Here is a 19203-nt window from a genome sequence, read left to right as displayed (position 1 = left end):
CAACTAGCAAAGCTAGGTACTAGGAAATCAATTTCTAAAGCAACGGTCAATTATACAGATCAGTGTAATTACACAAAATATATTCAGTCACAGAATGCCAGAATCATAGCCTAGAAATCTAGACGCACCCTAGCGGCAGCAAATTTTATTTTGCAGCCAGTGTCGTCTAGCAACTCTCCGTTGGTTTGCGAGCTGGAAAAACCAAACTCTAGTCAGGCCAATCACATCGTGTATAGAGTCGGTGGGCGGGCTTAACATAATGACGACAGAGTTGCGACGGTTTCCTGCTACTTGAAAACAAAGAAGATGGCTGCTGGCGAACAGCGGTCTTTCGAATAGTCTTTGGCCGCGACTCTGGAGGACTTGGAGTTAAAGGGATAGTTCACTTTAAAACAGTTAACTGGTCCCATTGACTTCCATAGTAGGAAAAAAAAAATACTATGTCAGTCAATGGGACCAGTTAACTGTTTGGTTACCAACATTCTTCAAAATATCTTCCTTTGTGTTCAGCAGAAGAAAGAAATTAATACAGGTTTGAAACAACTTGAGGGTGCGTATATGATGACAATTTTCATTTTAAAGTGAACTATCCCTTTAAAGGGGTCATGACATGTTTTTTTTTATTTTATTATTATGTTCCCTTATGTGCAATTATAGTATTACTATAGTTTTTTTTTACAAAAAACCTTTAAAATGTAGTGATGTATGACCTTTTCCCACCCTGTTTCTCATCCTCTGATTCAAACAGTCTGTTTTGGGGGTGTTTCCCCTTTAAGAGTTCAGTGTTAACGCCCACTGCTATGATTGGCTAACGTCAGTGCCTATGCATCAATTATTAACGCCCCCAGTCAGAACATTTGCGGATTTGCGGATTCAGCGCAACTGTTTAATAGCGGGTGATGCATGCGAAGCGATGGCTCTTGCAATGATAAATACTGTCTATGGATAAAACGTTTGAGCCGGAATCAGATGAGGAATCAGAGGAAAATAAACCACAACAACGAAGACTGGATCAGCCCGTGTCCACATGGAAAGTGAAACTATTTTGAATTAATAAAAAAATTGTAACCCGAGACACTTGAAAACGTGAAATTATTTGAAAGACACTTGAAATTATTGTTGCATAATTATCCTATAGCTTAATTTGCTAACAGTTTAACATTTATTTAACTAATTTCAATGAAATGATAGGGTGTACCACGGACAAAAATGCATGCACAGGCCATCTTTGAAGATGCAGCATTGATAAAGGCAACATTTTAAATTTTCTATCACATGTAGGACTACTAGAAAGGCGACATATTTTCAAGATTCTCTTATAAAAATGTGTTTATATCAGCCAGTGATAAAAAGTAAGTTTGCGTCGTCGTTGTTGAGCCCAGAATAGTCGGCACGGACTTATCTTTGAGCAACAGTTATCTGGCAAAGCCAAGCATCATATTGGGATTTTTTTCTCAAAACAGTCATCCTTAAAATGTAACGTTATAGAACAAACGCTTAAATTAACGCCGTGACTGGAACGTCCGCAAAAAATAAAGTGCATCCATTTTACCCTGACGTCTGGATCTTTCGGCAGCGTATTCAAAGATGTTTGTCCACAGCCAGGAACAGCACATCTGCGTGGCATCGTAATTTCCCTGTACACAGACCCACTCGCTGTGTACAGACCCACTCCTGTACACAGACCCACTCGTCGACTGAACGCTTGTGAGGCGCGCGGCGCGGGCGCGACAATGACACGTAATGAGCGTAGTCGTCTTGCGCTTTAAGCGTAGTTGTCTTGTGCTGGAGGCGGTCATATGCAAACGCTGGTACGTCACTTCGCACCGTGACGTCACTTCTTACCATGGATCCAGAACGAGCTGTATTTAGAGCTTGATTAAATAAATGATTCGTTTATAATGGGGAGGACGTCTTAAGCTATGAAACTTGCAGGACGTTCTAATGGTACAAAGACCTCTTATAAACCAAAAGATCAAGGCAAATTTGGTTTCTCATGTCATGACCCCTTTAAGCTTTTCTTTGAGAAAAGAACGGGGCACTGAAGTCATTCTTAGAAATGGAAGATGTGTTCGGAGTTTTGCCGACCGGATACGGAAAAAGTTTAATATATCAACTAGCTCCGCTCGATTTAAAGCACAAAGTCCCTCCAGCGGGAGTTATTCTCTATATCAGTGTCACTGTTTCTGAACTCCCTGAAACGCCTCCATTGTAGTCTTGAGTTTTCTTCCAGGAATGAACATGGCATAATATTCCTCATTTATTATATTCACGGCCAAGGCATATGCAAAATAAAGGGGCAGGGCCTGCTTGAGTTAGTTAGTATTGTGTTGAATAGGGCTGGGAATCTCAATTCGATTCTCGATTCAATGATTAAATTTTCACTGGCCCCACCACAAAAAAAAGTAATAAATTAATAAAGTAGTTATTATTTTTGACCAATGCACTTTGTATTGTGATAAATAACGTTATGACACACAATATTTTAGATAGCAGTGAAATTTTACAATTCTCGATTGCATTTGATACCACAGCTAAAACTAATAACTAATATAAATTTCAAAGATTATTAAAGACAAGTAAACAGTCATTAATAAAAAGAGAACCAATAATTAAACTTAAGCAATAGCACAAATAAATAAATCCATTAGAACAAAGATACAAGTGGAATAATCAGTGCTTTTAAATTTTTTCAGGTAGGTCTAACAGTAGTTTTCAGGTACAGAAATGTAATTAAGTAATCACATGTAAAATAACACTGCATATAATCTTACCAATACAAATTAAATAAAGGTTAATCCTTATTAAAGATACAAAAAAAGATATACAGTGAAGAGCAGGGAGTGATTTTATCTTTGTCTTTTGTAGTTTGATTAACATTAAAACACAGACTGCTGCAGGAATATTAGGTTGCTGTCGCTTTAAGACTAATGCATAAATCCAATAATGATACACGTGTTCTTTCTCTACTGGTTAATTAAGCCATAACCGGATAGGTTTACTTGGATACTCGCAAAGGCGGGCATTTTGAGATACATTTGTGTGAATTTGTCTGTTTAAGTGAAGGGAGGCGTGAAATAATTTATTTTATTATTTGCATGCTGTATGAGACACGCAGAAACTTATCACACAGTGCGCGTTCTCTTGCGCTTGAATGCATAAATTGGCAAGGCTTGAAAACGCTGCAAATGAAAAACTATCTGGATTGTGTTTCACGCGGAAAGGCGCCATGTTCAGCACTGAATGAATAACAGACAGGGTCCCCGTTGTAACATCACACAAGGTAAATAAGAGGATGACATCATGTGGACAAGACTAGTAATAAGATTACAATCAATCAGATATTATGTTTAATATTTGCGGAAATAAATATGGAAAAAAATCGAGTCGTGGCTTTTGAGAATCGATATCGAATCGACCACATAAAAAAAATAAAAAATAATGTGTTGCCCAGCCCTAGAGGTTATGAAATTAGAGGTTATGGTAAGGGGCGGGACATTTCCCAAACATGCTCGAGGCGCTTGACCAATCACAACACACTGATTCAGCCGACCAATCAGAGCTCATTGTGCTTTTCAGAAGGAGGGGCTTCATAGAGACAGGAACTAAGCAGTGTTATTGACAGACTGAAAAGAGAGGAGCTGCAACTATGGAGAATATGGGGAAAATAAGGTGTTTTTTGAACATTCAAGCATTAAAAGCTATTCTAGTAGAGCCCCAAAACAAAATCAAGACTTTGTAAAAGGGCATAATATGGCCTCTTTAATAAACCTGGCATTGCATACTGTGAATATTGTTGGTTCTGTGATGAGTAGAGATGGGAATTGATAAGAATTTAACGATTCCGATTCCATTATCGATATTGCTTATCGATCCGATTCCTTATCGATTCTCTTATCGATTCTCATTGGGTGAGGGAATAAGTACAAATTTGTTTGTTTGTATTAACTCGCTTTAATATCTGATCAGAAGACACAGCACAGAGCACATATACACAAATTATGTGTAGCAACCTCAGAACAAATCTAAAAGTATAGGTGAGCTACTTCTCAAAGTGAGTGTGTGTGTGAGTGAACATGTGTGTGTTTGTGTGTGAGTGAGTGAGCGCGAGAGAGTGCGTGTGTGAGCGCGAGAGAGTGTGTGCATGAGCACGAGATAGTATGGCAAGCCAAGAGGGTCAGAAATACGCCATAGATTAATCGCATTTAAAGCCAAACTCCGTCAAATACGGCGTTTTAAACCGTATTGGACACCGTAAAATACGAGTGTGTATGTGCGCGTGTGTGTGAGTGAGCATGTGTGCGTTTGTGTGAGTGAGTGAGCGCGAGAGAGTGTGTGTGCGCGCGCGCATGAGAGTGAGTGAGTGCGTATGTATGTGTGCGAGTGAATGTGTGTGAGACAGCACGCGATGGCTGGTCAGAAAGCAACGTGGCGTCCCGTTAAAGGCCTCATACTTCTTGCGTCGAACTTCTGCCTCTGCCATGTTTGCCGCGTTCTGGATCAAAACAACGCAGCGCGTGTGTGACGTCATGACACATTTGCAACGAGCGGAACCGATACGCGGAATTGTTAAGCAGGCATGCTAACGGTTCCAAGGAATTGATTCACTGGGCACCGGTTCTGAAGAAGAATCGGTTCTCATCCCTAGTGATGAGCTTAGGGCTGTGATGGTTAACTTGACCACCGCACCACCGCGGGGAATGAGTTGCACCGGCGGTGGTCCACCAAAACACATTTTTGTATGTGAATGCTGTTTTCAATGAATATTATGACAGGAGTGAAGCACAAAGCTTTGTTTACTAAATAAATAATAGGTTAGCAATTAAATGTTACATCGCAGCCAAACGTTTGGATTCGTGACGAATGAGAGAGTTGTGCGTGAGCCCATAAAAATGTAAGCTTTGTCAGCTTAGTATTCTGCTTTAAGATCTGATCACCCGATTATCAGAGAATTTAACACTATTTTATTAGTTATTCCACTGGACATGGAATCTCTTGTTTCTTTTCCCAAATCTTCTCTCACGTCTCACCCATTTTCGCAGGGGATTATAAACGTTTCTTCCTTTGGTTAGCTTTAAAGTAAGCCTATTATATTTCACATTCTTTACTGTGGTAAAGTAGAAAAACGTACCTTTTTACTTGCACGTCAAATTCTTTTTAACACAGTTTGTGCTTGTTATTAGACTTGGTAAAGCACGTCAAGTTTATTTGGTAAAGCGCGTTTCACACGCACGGGTGATTTTAGTTTTCGCTTTCTCTGGCAGCGCAAAATCAAACATAGCCTAAATGTCTTGCCCTTGTGGAAGATAAAATTCGTTCTTCAGACCTTTTACAAGTTGAAAACACGAAGATATATATAATTTATATATATATAAAAGAGATGGTCTTTCTGCTCGTGTCTCACATCCCTGATCCCGATCAAAGCGCAGAGCGGAAGGCTATATCACGCGTCTTTGTGAGGAAAAATAATGTTTTTTAAATATTTAACTATTATATTATTTAAGTTAATATTATCTACTGCCATTTATTTCAATGCTTTACAACCGGCTTCATGTTTGAGCCTCGTTTATTATTATTATTTTATTTCAAAATTGATTTAATTGAGATATACATATATAAAAACACCCCCAACCACCACACTAGTTGGTCCATTACCACAGTGGTGGTAAAAAAAACTGCCACCGTCACAGACCTAGAGGCCATGCTTGTTATGTTCCTGGTTTGGATAAAAGCATGCGCTAAATGTATTCAAGAGAGTCATATAATAAGTAATAATAACCCTGACAAGGCATTTTAACGCAAGAACACTGTGGACAGGAAGAAAAGGTTGGTCACGGTACCTTAATGGATTTCTGGTTGACTTTAACAGCCCCTCTGCTGAGTTTGTTCAGGGCCGTGTAGGCGTCCTGTCTGTGTACCATGACGATGTAGGCACAACCTCTGGGTGGAATCATCTGCACAGGATAAAGGACAGCATTTTCAATAAAAAACATTTGAAACATGTTTTTTAATTTTTTTTTACCACAAATAAGCAATGAAATAATAATAATAATAAAAATGTATAAAAAAAACTTTTCACATTTCACTCAAGTCTATGGAAGTTTGTTTCCGCCACAGAATAAAACATTTTAAAATATAATTGCGACTTTTTCATCTCACAATTGCGAGTTAACATTGCGAGAAATAGTCAGAATTGCGTGAAATAGTCAGAATTGCATGTTATAAATTCAGAATTCTGACTTTTTTTCTCGCAATTGCGAGTTTATATCATGCAATTCTGACTTTATATCTCCCAATTGCGTATTATAAAGTAATAATTGTGAGATATAAACATGCAATTCTGAGAGAAAAAAGTCAGAATTACAAGTATATTTCTCACAATTGCGAGTTTATGTCTCATAATTCTGACTTTATAACATGTAATTGCGACTTTATAACACGCAATTCTGAGATAAAAAGAATTGAGATAAAAAGTCGCAATTAGCTTTTTTATTTTTCATTCTGTGGCGGAAACTAGCTTCCATACAAGTCACATTTGACTATTCCTGTAAGCAGAATGTCCATTGTGGAGGAGATGCTAAATTTCCCTGCAGGCTTTACATAAAGGTTTTTCCAAAAAGCTAGTAAGCATCCTTGCTAACTACATCCTAACTGAAATGGAACCTTATAAGAGACCTATTTGAGTCTCTCATACAATAATACACAAAGTGCAATGCATTCTGGGACTTCCTTCTTCACATGTGATACTGCCTTATTTGTAGCCAAAACCAGCTATATAATTAACCCTCCTGGGCCTCTTTGGTTGGAACTAAACGAAACATGCATATATATATATATATATAAAAAAAAAATGTGTCACTTTTGTCGCATAAGCTATGTGAACACACACAAAACTATTTATGGACATGATTCTGATAGGTTAATGGGGTTGGAAAAAAAATAACACTTGGTACTTTATGACCTGATGAATTTATCATTTTATCATAATGTGTGAAGTAGATACATTTTCATACCTTCATGGTCAAAAATGACAGAGATAGGAAAAGAATGGGGAAATCAGAGAATCTTTTGGTGTTACAAAATACAAATCAGCCATGATGCAAAAAAACACAGCAAAGAAGGGGTTAATCTTCTTCAAAAAGACACCCACGCGCACAGAAATTAACTGGTAAGACTTTAAGAGAGCAAATTTAAAAAATACGTGAAATAAAATCAATAAATGAAAAAATACAAGAGTCTCCATCTCTCTCTCTTGCTCACACACCCACACAGAACTGAATTGATTATGTTTGCTGTTATGTTAGTTTAATATGTTTTGCTGTTAATTCATAATTGCGGCTCCTTTCTGAAGCTTTATTACAACTTATTGAATTAAATTGAATAAAAAGGCAATTAATTGCAATGTTTGTTTAGAATTATCGCTATCTATTCCTTATTCTGTTCGATTTTTTAATTATCAATAAAATACTGAGTAACTAAAAAGCTTCCCATGTGTTCCATTCCTAACAAAATGTTGTTTTATTGTAATCATAATGCAAAATCTGATACTAAACTAGCAAAAAAAAAATATAAACCTTGACAAAAAGTAGTCTTTTAGAATGCCTAAATATCTATCTAAATGCAAAACCTAAATGGTTACACCATGACACCTCCAGATGGCACTATTCTCACTTAAAAAAAATATTTTAAAAGGCCTTCACTATTTTAATTGGAAATATTGCCTTTATTGAAGAAAAAGAAAAAAATAGCTCATAACAATTGTATAAATATTGCATTGTATCATTAAATTCCCACAAAATAAAAACATAGAAATCTAATATAAAAATATATATATTGGACAAAAACATATTACATTGATTTTCCTGAAAAAAAAAAGTTACATTTCAAGGCTTCAGTTTCAAAGCGGTTGTTCAAAGCGACCAGTTAAACTGCTCAAACTACCTTTCAAAACGTATGGGTCTTTTTAAAATGTTTTTTAGAAGTCTCTTATGCTCACCAAGGCTACATTTATTTGATTAAAAATACAGTAAAACAGTATTATTGTGAAATATTCCTACAATTTAAAATATAGTCACATGATCCTTCAGAAATCATTCTAATATGTTGATGTGGTACTCAAGAAAAAGTTGTTATCAATATTGAAAACAGTTGTGCTGCTTAATATTTTTTAGAAACTGACATTTTTCAGGATTTATTAGAAACAGAAATATTTTTATAACATTATAAAATGTATTTACTCTCACATTTGATGAATTTAATTCATCCTTGCTGAATAAAATCATTAAATTATTTTAAAATAAAAATCTAGCTGAGCCCAAACTTTTAAACGGTAGTGTACATATGACTGATCTATACATACATTGATGGACTCGATCTGTCCGAACTCCTCCATCAGGCTCATGATGTCCTGCTGTTGAGTCTTTTTGTCCAGCTGTCCGATCCATAATGTAGTACTGCAGACTGCAACAAACAAAGGAAAACACTGAACAACATAACATATCAGAACAATAAACTGACAATTAACATTTACAATCAGTGCAAAAAAAAAGATAGCTATTAATTAGGGGTGGAGCCGAACCCGAATACGGTATTCGGAAAGGCACAAATAACATGTTTTTTACAAATACTTATTTCGAACAAATACTTAAAAAAATATTTGTATTCGGGAACAAGAAAAACTTTATTTCAAAAAGCTGCGTTTCCTCATGAGACCGCAGTGCACGACGCCCGGATGAGTGAGAGAGTGACGGACACAGGCTGCTCCACACAGCAACAGAGAGCGCTCAGCTGATCGAAAAAACACTTAACTCCATCACTATTTTTGTTGAATAGATGTTTGTACCTTAACTGGGTTCCTGAGGCAGTTTATAACTTTCGAGAAGCGATCGGGAGATTATTCCATTACGCGGCATTATTGACGTCTGCAGTCAGGTGCTCTCATGCTCGCTCTGTTTACGTACAGTAGCTGTTTAGCGCGGTAATTTAGACAATAGGCTGTTGACAGAGTAACGTTAACGTTTGGTTAAAAAGTTTAAAAATGCTTGTGTAGTTTTGTCGAATTGTACGCACGTGTGGGAGTTATATGGTACGTAAGTTACTCTGTCTTTTGCAGACAGCAAGAGGTAGGCTATAGGCTACATAATGTTCACAATGGTATTTTATTAGTTGTTGTTTAACCATGATGAGGTAAGGGCTGTTATGTTATTTTATTTTCAATGACATTCTTTGTTTCATTGCTGGATTTATTGAAAAACATCAACCAATATTGCATATCTATAAAAATTATTATAATGGATATAATTAAAGAATACTTGCACATAACGTAAATTAGAAGTGTAACGCAAATTTTTTTTTTTATAATTACGATTTTTACGCCTATTTTGAATTTTACTCGAATACAAATACAAATACTTTTCCCCCCTCAACAAATACAAATACAGATACAAATAGCGGCTGCTTTGCACACCCCTACTATTAATCTATATTCTATTGCATGTTTACAAGAATGGGCTTTATGCACAGCTACTCTACTTCCTGAACTTTAGCCAGCTCCTTTGTTTCCTGTCTGCCATTATTGGACAAACTGATTAATCCAGGTGTGCCTGACCAACAACAATAATCAGACACACCTGAATTAATCAGTTTGTCCAATAATGGCAGACAGGAAACAAAGGAACTGGCTAAAGTTCAGGAAGTAGTGCAGCTGTGCCTCACTGCGATAAGAAACAACTGTAACATATGGTGGCGTTCTCACCGCTGAGAGTTTCCTTCTTGATGGGCGGAAACCCTTTCTGTCTCCGCTCTCGCTCTTTCTCCCGGTCTCTCTTCTCCTCTGAGCGCGGCTGTGGTGAACGTCCTCGGCGCTCTCGGGATCGGGAGCGCGTGCGATGATACCTCGAGCGTTCTCTGCGGGAACGGGAACCGGACCGCGATCTGCGTGAGTGCGAAGACGATCGTCTCCGTGGAGACCTGGAGAGACACAACATTTAAGATATTTTGTATATATGAATGATTCCACCAAATCAGCTTATCTTCATAAAAAATACACAGCTTTTTACATTAAGACTACCGTATTTTCCAGAATATAAATCACACTTTTTTTCATAGTTTGGCTGGTCCTGCGACTTATAGTCAGGTGCGACTTATAAATCAATATGAATTCATACTGACTGAGATGAACCAAGAGAAAACATTACCGTCTACAGCCGCGAGAGGGCGCTCTAGTTGGCGGAGTTGTTCAGAAGCGACACCGAGGAAGAATTCAATAGATTCAATGATGTGGAGATCGCGGGAGTTTGGTGAACTTGCTTACCGGTAACTTGTTGGACTCGCTGGCTTATGTTAATTTAGCCTATTCAGCCTCCCAGGTTAGGGTTAGTTAGCATGTTCTTTATGCTATTGTGTAGCTGAATAACTGTTAATGTGTTACGTTAACATACCGGACACCTATTCAGCCTGTTGTTCTGTGTGCTATTGTGTAGTTGAATAACTTGATTAAATCCTTTCCAGATTAAATGTCTGTTCTTGGTCTTGGATTTTGTGAAATAAATTTCTAAATAAATGCGACTTTATAGTCCAGTGCGACTTATATGTTTTTTTCCTCTTCATGACGCATTTTTTTGACTGATGCGACTTATACTCCGGAGCGACTTATAGTCCGGAAAATACGGTCTGAAACAACTAATCGACACTGAAAATAATCGACAGCGAATTTGATTATCGATTAGTCGAGTCTGTGCGCTGCCAACATCAGCCAGTCACATCACTTTACAATAGTGAATAACACAATTCTATGGACATAACACAAATGGAAAACAGCAGAGGACACAGAGTGAGGTACATGATCCAAGTTGTCTGAAACATAACATGCTTTATAAGCTCTTCAAACAAAAGCATTTACAGCATCTTGGCCGAACGCACGCGAAACACCAGCACCCGACAAAAGCTGTGTAAACACAGATTTTAGACTATATATTTACTCCAGAAACGAACTCTACGAACATGGAAAACAGTGATAGATGGGCATCTTAACCTTTACGCTGAGGAGAAAATCCAACACAACTTTGAGGAGACCAAGCGAAACATGATTATGTATTTCTGCTCAGCTAGCGACACTGGACTCAACCACACGGCTAACGCTAATAACTTTTCATTACTGTCTACTTATATATAACAGTTCTATCTAATAACGTGTTAGACAGATCGTAAACTAATAAACACTGAGAATGCGAGCACTGTGTGTTCAGGCTCTGGCGTTCTCAGCGCCGTCAAAATAAAGGTCTGCCGCGCCGTCAAAATAAAAGTCACAACAACAAGCGTGGCTTACATCACATCAGAGTTCCTACTGGCGGTGCGAATGCAACCAGGAAAACGTTCCTATGGGAACCATAAGTACTCGAGGAACCACTCTGGTGGCCAGTTCCTAGATAAGAACTATCCGGTGCGAAAGCCCCTATAGACGTCTAGACTGAGGACCTGATATTTTAAATGGTCAGCCACACGGCAATGTGCTTTATCGGGTCGGGTCCCGATCTATCACTTCGGGTCCCGAGTCTGTTTAACATTGTGTAATACCCGAGTCGATCTGAGAACACCCAGGCGTGATCAGAGCCAGTCAGCGCTGTGCGTGTGTTTTGTAACTTGCAACTTGTAAAATTAGGATGAGAAAAGTGTGAGCCAGGAAACAAGGTGAAAAAAAAAAAAAAACACAAGCGAATTATTGAATTATCAATTCCTGATAATTTACTCACACCCATGTCATCCAAGATGTCCATGTCTTCCTTTCTTCAGTCGAAAAGAAATTAAGGTTCTTGAGGAAACCATTAAGATTTTTCTCCATATAATGGACTTCAATGGCAACCAATGGTTTGAAGGTCCAATTGTCAGTCATAATCATAGATCTCAATGCAGCTTCAAAGTCTCGACATGATCGACGCGCGAGTCTTATCAAGCGAAACGATTTCTAAAAATAAATAAAAATGATATACTTTTTAACCACAATGCCACAATCTCTGAGATGCGCCACGCATTACGTCATCACAATGGAAAGGTCACGCAAGACGTAGTCAGAAGTACCAACCCAGTGTTTACAAGTATGATGTATGTAAGTTGAAAGACACATATTTACATGTATTTGTGTCAGTTTATTGTATAAAATGGTCCTTACGTGTGCATATACTGGACGTTTAAGGACCTTTCCAACGTGATGACATAATACGTGGCGCATCTCAGAGATAGTACAAGACGGGCATTTGTGGTAAAAAAAGTATATTATTTTTATTTTTATTGGAAAATGACCGATCGTTTTGCTGGATAAGACCCTTATTTCTCGACTGGGATCGGTTCGAGACTTTGAAGCTGCATTGAGATCTATGATTGTGACTGACATTTGGACCTTCAAACCATTGGTTGCCATTGAAGTCCATTATATGGAGAAAAATCCTGGAATGTTTTCCTCAAAAACCTTAATTTCTTTTCGACTGAAGAAAGGAAGACATGGACATCTTGGATGACATGGGGGTGAGTAAATTATCAGGAAAATTTTATATGAAAGTGAACAAATCCTTTAATGCAAGCCGAAGCGCACAGTGATCATGAGTTTTCTTGTCCCTATTGTGTGCAACATTAAATGCAAACAAATCTCAAAAACTGCTTGCAGCCTCGCACACTCATATTTAAATAAAATATTTCAAATCAGCAACAAAATCTGAGATGAACTGTCACATGAATGTTTTCTGTGACACTTAAATTGCGTTAAAAAGCTTATATTTCAGGTTGCTCCAGCTTACATGTGCAGTCTCAAGCAAGACCCTTTGAAAGAGCTTTCTTTCACCCATTTTAAAAAAAATATAATGATTGAACCATCTTGTTAAATCTAAAATGTTTGGTCACTCAGCTCAGAGATGATCGCAAATAAGTAATGCTGACGTCAGCGGCACTGAATGAGCAATCATTATTATAGTTTAAATGGCAAACAGTCTAAGTTATTATTATGCAAGTTGACTCGAGATACAAAATTTGCCTATCGGGTCCAGTCGGGTCAAGGTCCAACTTTCAAGGGTCCGGGTCAGTTTTAATATTTGGACCCGTTAAGCCCTGTGATGATTAATGTCTCTGACACGTGTTTTCCTCAGCGCACAACTTATATTTTATGGTTTATATCCTTATCTGTAAATGTTAGAAAGTCCCGTGAATATTTCCATTTTGCATATTCTGACAACAAGCGGGACTTGCTAAACTACACTCTTCAATGAACGAGCGCCGGTTGGCGCAAGCGTGTCAAACAGACGCAGTAGATTAGGAGTGAAATAATTCTGACTAAAATACACATTTTGCTAAAAAAAAATTGTTAGAAATTAAGTGTACAAGTTTAAAAATATACATGTAACACGAGTTATATTTATGAGAGCGCTAAAACTAAAGGCACTATAGGCCATTAATGTAATATAATTACTGCAGTTTCTTCATATAGTGCACTTTAAAGACAGAGAGCAAAACTCTTAAGCATTTAGTCAGAGTATTCAAGACGAGTGCTAAACATATACTTAGCCTCTAACTCAAACACTGGCGAGTGAAATCCAACAATTTATTAGCCAGTGGCTAATAATAGACATTATTTAATTACATAGCATGATCATTTAGTTGCATATGTGAGTGATTTACTAACATTGTAGAGGCTTTTTAATTAAAGGACTTATGTTCAAGTGCACTCAGAGAACATACCTTGATCCTGTCCGTCTGCCGTGTCTTCGATCTCTCCCATCATGCACCGAGCGTTCTGTCTCAGCTGAATCCTGAAATGGGTCAGAGGAATTATACATGTGATTTTAGCCTCACTGACGTGTAAATAGGGCTGTTTTCGACTAAGGATTTTCATAGTCGAATCTGATTCGTTAGATTTTGCCATAGTCGACTGATAGTCGAACCTTTTTTTTTTTTTTTTAGATAGCTAGATTTTTTCCATTTCAAACAAAAGAGCTAAAAAACACATCACACATATATCATAACATTTCATAAACATGAGGAGCAATATGAGAGAGAAATTTGGTGATCGTTGTTTAGGTAGGCTACATTAAACCACGTAAAGCTTTTTAACGCACATGAGAACCGCGTGGAGTCAACTCACAGCCGCTCCGCAGCCCTGCTGAAAATGTGAAGCAGAAACGCTTAATATCAGATAACGTCCATAATAATTGGACTCCGGGTTTGATTTTTTTACCATTTTCAGTGGTTATGAGGAGCAATATGAGAGGGAAATTTGGTAATCGTTGTTTAGGTAGGTAAAGCTTTTTAACGCACATGAGAACCGTGTGGAGTCAACCCACAGCCGCTCCGCAGCCCTGCTGAAAATGTGAAGCAGATTTTTGAATACATTTTTATTTATTTACATTAGTAAGCTACAGGACATCGTCTTTCAAAACATGACCTGCGCGAAAGCGAAAAAATAAATAAAATTGTACCCAGCCCTTCTGAAAATGCGAATGCGTCTCTGTCCCCAGCACATTTCAAACCAAACTGACGCCCATGTATTCGACTATGAGGTTCATAGTCGAATCAGACCTCTCCGAATCGAATCGTCGAATCCTCGACTATTAGAAGTCAGCCCTACGTGTAAATATGGGCTAACTGATTTTAGAATCGTTTTAGCATTTGAGTTTCAATAAGAGCTTGGACTGGTGAGGACGTTTTGAGTTATTAAAGGTTTATTTCAAACAAAAATGAAAATTCTGTCAGTAATTAATCATGTTGTCCAACCCCGTAAGACTTTCGTTCATCTTCGGAACACAAATTAAGATATTTTTGATTAAATCTGAGAGCTGTCTCACTCCTCCATAAGCTTATATGTCATTTAAACTTGCCGGCCCAGAAAGTTGTTAACGACGATGTTTAAAATAGTCCAATTGACTACAGTGGCTCAACCTTAAGTTTATCAAGCGACGAGAATACTTTTTGTGTGCAAAAAACAAACAAAAATAACGACTATTCAACTAATCATTTTCTTCTGTGTGGGCCTCTGAGTGAGTTCACGTTGTGTAACAGCGCATCGCTTCTGGGTTGCACGTCAGAAAGTAGGCTCACTATTGGCCGACGCTGGTCATATGTGTGATGCTGGCCAATAAGATGAAGAAAGATTGAAGATGAACTGTTCCGAAGATGAACGAAAGTCTTACGGGGTTGGAACAACATGAGGGTGAGTAATTACTGACAGGCTTTTAATTTTTGGGTGATCAAACCCTTTAATATCTCGATGTTCTGTACCTGTGGCTGCTGGGTTGTACTATGCTGCATGATGTTCTCATCAAAGGTTTGAGGAGGGTTATCTGGTATCTGGGTCTGAACCATCGATGGGAACTCCTGAGGTGCCATCTGACCCTGGGACGGCACTTGACCCTGCGACACCATCTGCCCCGGCATCTGTGTCTGGACGCGAGGAAACACTTTAATTTCATACAATATTTTTGACAAGCTCTTATATTCTTTAAAGCTCTGTTGGCCAGAATTAATACCTGGTTAACGATTTGACTTAGAAGATGAGCTTGCAGGGCTTGCTGTAATTCTGGAGGGAGGTTTCTGTAAAGAATGACAATGTTAATTTAATACCTGGGGGGAAAAATATCAAATGATATTTCACTGTATGTGAACAGAGTTTATTCATGTCCTACATGGTAATGGGAGCAGCAGGGGCTGGTTCAGTCTTTTCCTCTACAGGTTCAGGTTCATCATCATAATCAAATCGATCCAGCAGAGACTGAGTCAAACCAGAAACACAATGTTACAGGGAGTGAACTAACAGATCCAAGCCATGCGTTATGGTTTCTATATAGCATAACAAGAACTGCTGATATCTTTCAGCTCTATCAACTTTATTTATTCCTTAAGTAGACATACGAGGATGCAAGGGTGATGTCAAAATGGTCAAACTGAAGCATTCAGACGGTTTACCTTAGCTAATGATGGTTTCTGCTCAGTGGGCGGGGCCGTGGACTGAGGAAGCCCCGCCCCCCCAGCCTGCTGAAGACTTTGGAGAAGCTGCTGTAACTGAAGCAAATAACTCAGATTAAACTCAGTTTGATTTTTATAGCAATTTATGTACAGCATTTCATTTGTATGACTTTCACTACAAAAAAATGCTTTTCTTACTTAGTATTTCTGTCTTGTTTCCAGTCCAAATATCAAATATTTCTTTAATCAAGATGAATTTACTATAGTAAGATGACATAAAGTCTTGTTTTCTGGGGAAATAAATACAAATTAAGTGAGTTTTTGCTTAAAACAAGCAAACTTATCTGCCAATGGGGTAAAAGAAAATGGTTTCTGTTTGAATTAAGATTATTTTTCTTACCCGATTGGCAGATCAATTAGCTTTTTGTAAGCATCAACTCACTTAATTTTGATTAATTCCCCCGAAAAAACAGGACATAATATCTTATGTCATTTTACTCATCTAGTAAATGCATTTTGATTTAAGAATTTTCAGATATTTGGACTGAAAACAAGACAGAAATACTAAGTAAGAAAAGCATTTTTTGCAGTGTTGAAAGTGCTTTATAAATAAAATGAGTTGAGTTGAATATTGTGTTACCTCTACGCCCCCTGTGCCCTGTAGTAGCTGAGCGACTGCCGCGAGGGGCACTGGACTCTGAAGGTTGGGTACGGGCATGGGCGCTGGCGCAGGTGCTGCAATAAATGGTGCTGGTACTAGTGCTGGTGCTGGCTCTGCCATCGGCATGACTGGAGGAGCTACAAAAAGCAATGAAAAGTGCAGTTTAACAACAGAGATCAGGCTACAGTTTAAACCACAGGTCAGCAGACTACAGGCTGCTAGTTTGAATATGATACAGGTTACAGTAACTACTAATAAGACTATCAAACAGTGACAAAAAACAAAACACTATCCAAAGTATTTACATCAGAATTCTGCCAAATATACGTACTACCATCCAAAAGTGTAGGGTCAATATGTTTTTTGTTGCAGTTGTTAATATTCAGTAAGAATGCATTAAATTGATCAGAAGTGACAGTAAAGACATTTATCATGTTACAAAAGATTTCCATTTCAAATAAATGCAGATTTTTTGGACTTTCTAATCATCAAAATAATGACGATTTCCACATTTATCAGACCATTAATAGCACAGCATATTATATGTTGTGCATGTCTTGAGCAGCAAATCAGCATATTATAATGATTTCTGAAGGATCATGTGACACTGAAGACTGGATTTAGATGCTGAAAAATCAGCTTTGAGCAAACATTCACATTGAAAACGCATAATTGAAATTGTAATAATATTTCACAATATTACTGTTTTTGAAAAAATGCAGCCTTGGTGAGCTGAAGTCACTTTTTTCATAATAATAATTTAAATAAAAATTCTTAAAGACCCTAAACTATTGAACGATAGAGTAACTTAAAACTATCTGACTCTAGAGAGTAGACACAAAACCTAAAAGTTAAAGCATAATAAAAAGATGAGAAACTAGGGATGCACGATATATCTGCCACCATATCGGTATCGGACGATCGACGCTAATTTTTAATGTTATCGTTATCGGCCCGTTAAGAAAACCGATATATGTAAGCGAATAAATAATGGATTATCTCCTTCAGCTGAGACACTTCAGATGGTGAAGTTCAACACGATGGTTTTGAATTGCTTGAAATATGATTGGAATCACTTCAAAAAAGGAAAATACAGTGAAGTCCAAAATGTTCTGTCAAATTCTAATGAGAACATTACAATTGTGTGCTTGGGACATGGCTTTTAATGGTGAGACTTTTTTTTATTATAATCAGGCTCTCAAAAATGATATAAAAAATTGGATTTATCAGCCAATATATCGGCTTTCAAATATAAAGACTTATCGGTTACCGGCCACAATATTCATATCGATGCATCCCTAATAGAAACAAATGTGATCCAGCTGAAACATAAAACATTTATTTCTTTAGCTCATTTACCGGTAACTGTGGTTCCATTCTCTAAAACGGGCAGTAGTGGAGCTGTGGCCATGTCTAACAGCGGCTGAATGACGTCCATGCCAAACACCTCATTCTTCTGCCACAGAGTTAACACACGCAATATCTTCCCCTACATTACAACACACAACTTCCATCAATAACATTCAGCTGCCTGCATGCACTGCCAAATCTGGAGGGGATTAGTCAGTACCTTGTCATCGGCTGGGCACTGGAAAAGATTCTGAAATGTGACAGTGAAGTTTTTCAAAAACCTCGGACCAAACAAATCTTTGTCTGCGCCAAACTGATGGCGGGACTGTCGGATAATCGAGTCCACCACATAGAGACCAGGGACCTTTAGATCTGGTTTACACTGACAGGACAAAAACAAATACATATTTACTAGGGGTGTAACGGTACATGTATTCGTACCAGACCGTTTCGGTACTACAGGACTTTCGGTATGGTTCACATGTGCACCGAATGCAATCTTTCACGTAAATTAGGCTAGTTTTGTGAGCGGAACATACGTCAATTCCGAGTTTCCACACGAACATATTAAGTGTCGGAAGTCTCCGCGTTGCACTTATTAAATCTGATTAATCGTTTTTGTGATTCAAATACATGTAAAATATTACCATAACATCTGTCTTCCTGTGTGCGGAAATTTGTTTATGTTGCTGTGACAACGAAACACGTGCAATCGCGCCTGTGTTAAGAGCGCTGATGTGCTCATCTGTGGACATTTCCGAATGCCTTTCTGTTAAAAGCGGGCTTTCCACACAAACAAACGTACATGTGTCATTAGTATGAGAGAAAAAAATTTGATTTTAACTCTCGGGTCGGGCTCGGACATAAATATCGCATAAATAAAGATCACCACATACACGGCACACTCGCTTTAGCACAGCCTCTCGCTAGCTAGCGTCACGGCCAATATTGGTTTGAGAGTATTTTATTTAGTGGAGAACTTTGCAGCAGTATTTTATTTCTTATTCTTTTTTTATTTTATATCTTTTTTATTTATTAGCCTAACGTTATATTTTATTAAAAAGTGTGTTTAAAAAAAAAAAGTGTAAACAAATTGTTCAAAAATAGTTTATAGTAAACAACCAGCAGTTTAATGTTTTGCATTTCTTTCCCTTATTGTTCCGAAAATGAACCGAACCGTGACTTTAAAACCGAGGTACGTACCGAACCGTGATTTTTGCGTACCGTTACACCCCTAATATTTACCTTCC

At 37.8% G+C, this 19203-nt stretch overlaps 1 protein-coding gene across 1 annotated transcript in view; it reads right to left on the bottom strand.

Moving 5' to 3' along the window:
* The window catches only part of scaf4b (SR-related CTD-associated factor 4b), a 45077-nt gene that overhangs the window by 24447 nt on the left and 1427 nt on the right, over positions 1–19203 (bottom strand). The window contains exons 4-14 of the mRNA XM_079609924.1: positions 18174–18335; positions 17963–18092; positions 16583–16740; positions 15943–16038; positions 15663–15748; positions 15507–15570; positions 15259–15420; positions 13723–13793; positions 9755–9969; positions 8360–8460; positions 5841–5954 (exon numbers count right to left, since the gene is read on the bottom strand). Of these exons, the coding sequence (XP_079466050.1) occupies positions 5841–5954; positions 8360–8460; positions 9755–9969; positions 13723–13793; positions 15259–15420; positions 15507–15570; positions 15663–15748; positions 15943–16038; positions 16583–16740; positions 17963–18092; positions 18174–18335 (1359 nt within the window). The remainder of the gene's footprint in view (positions 1–5840; positions 5955–8359; positions 8461–9754; positions 9970–13722; positions 13794–15258; positions 15421–15506; positions 15571–15662; positions 15749–15942; positions 16039–16582; positions 16741–17962; positions 18093–18173; positions 18336–19203) is intronic.

The sequence above is a fragment of the Phoxinus phoxinus genome (assembly GCF_949152265.1).
Source record: "Phoxinus phoxinus genome assembly, chromosome: 4".
In the NCBI taxonomy this organism is placed as follows: domain Eukaryota; kingdom Metazoa; phylum Chordata; class Actinopteri; order Cypriniformes; family Leuciscidae; genus Phoxinus; species Phoxinus phoxinus.
The sequence above is the reverse complement of the archived record's forward strand: the minus strand, read 5'-3'. Positions and strand labels throughout refer to the sequence as shown.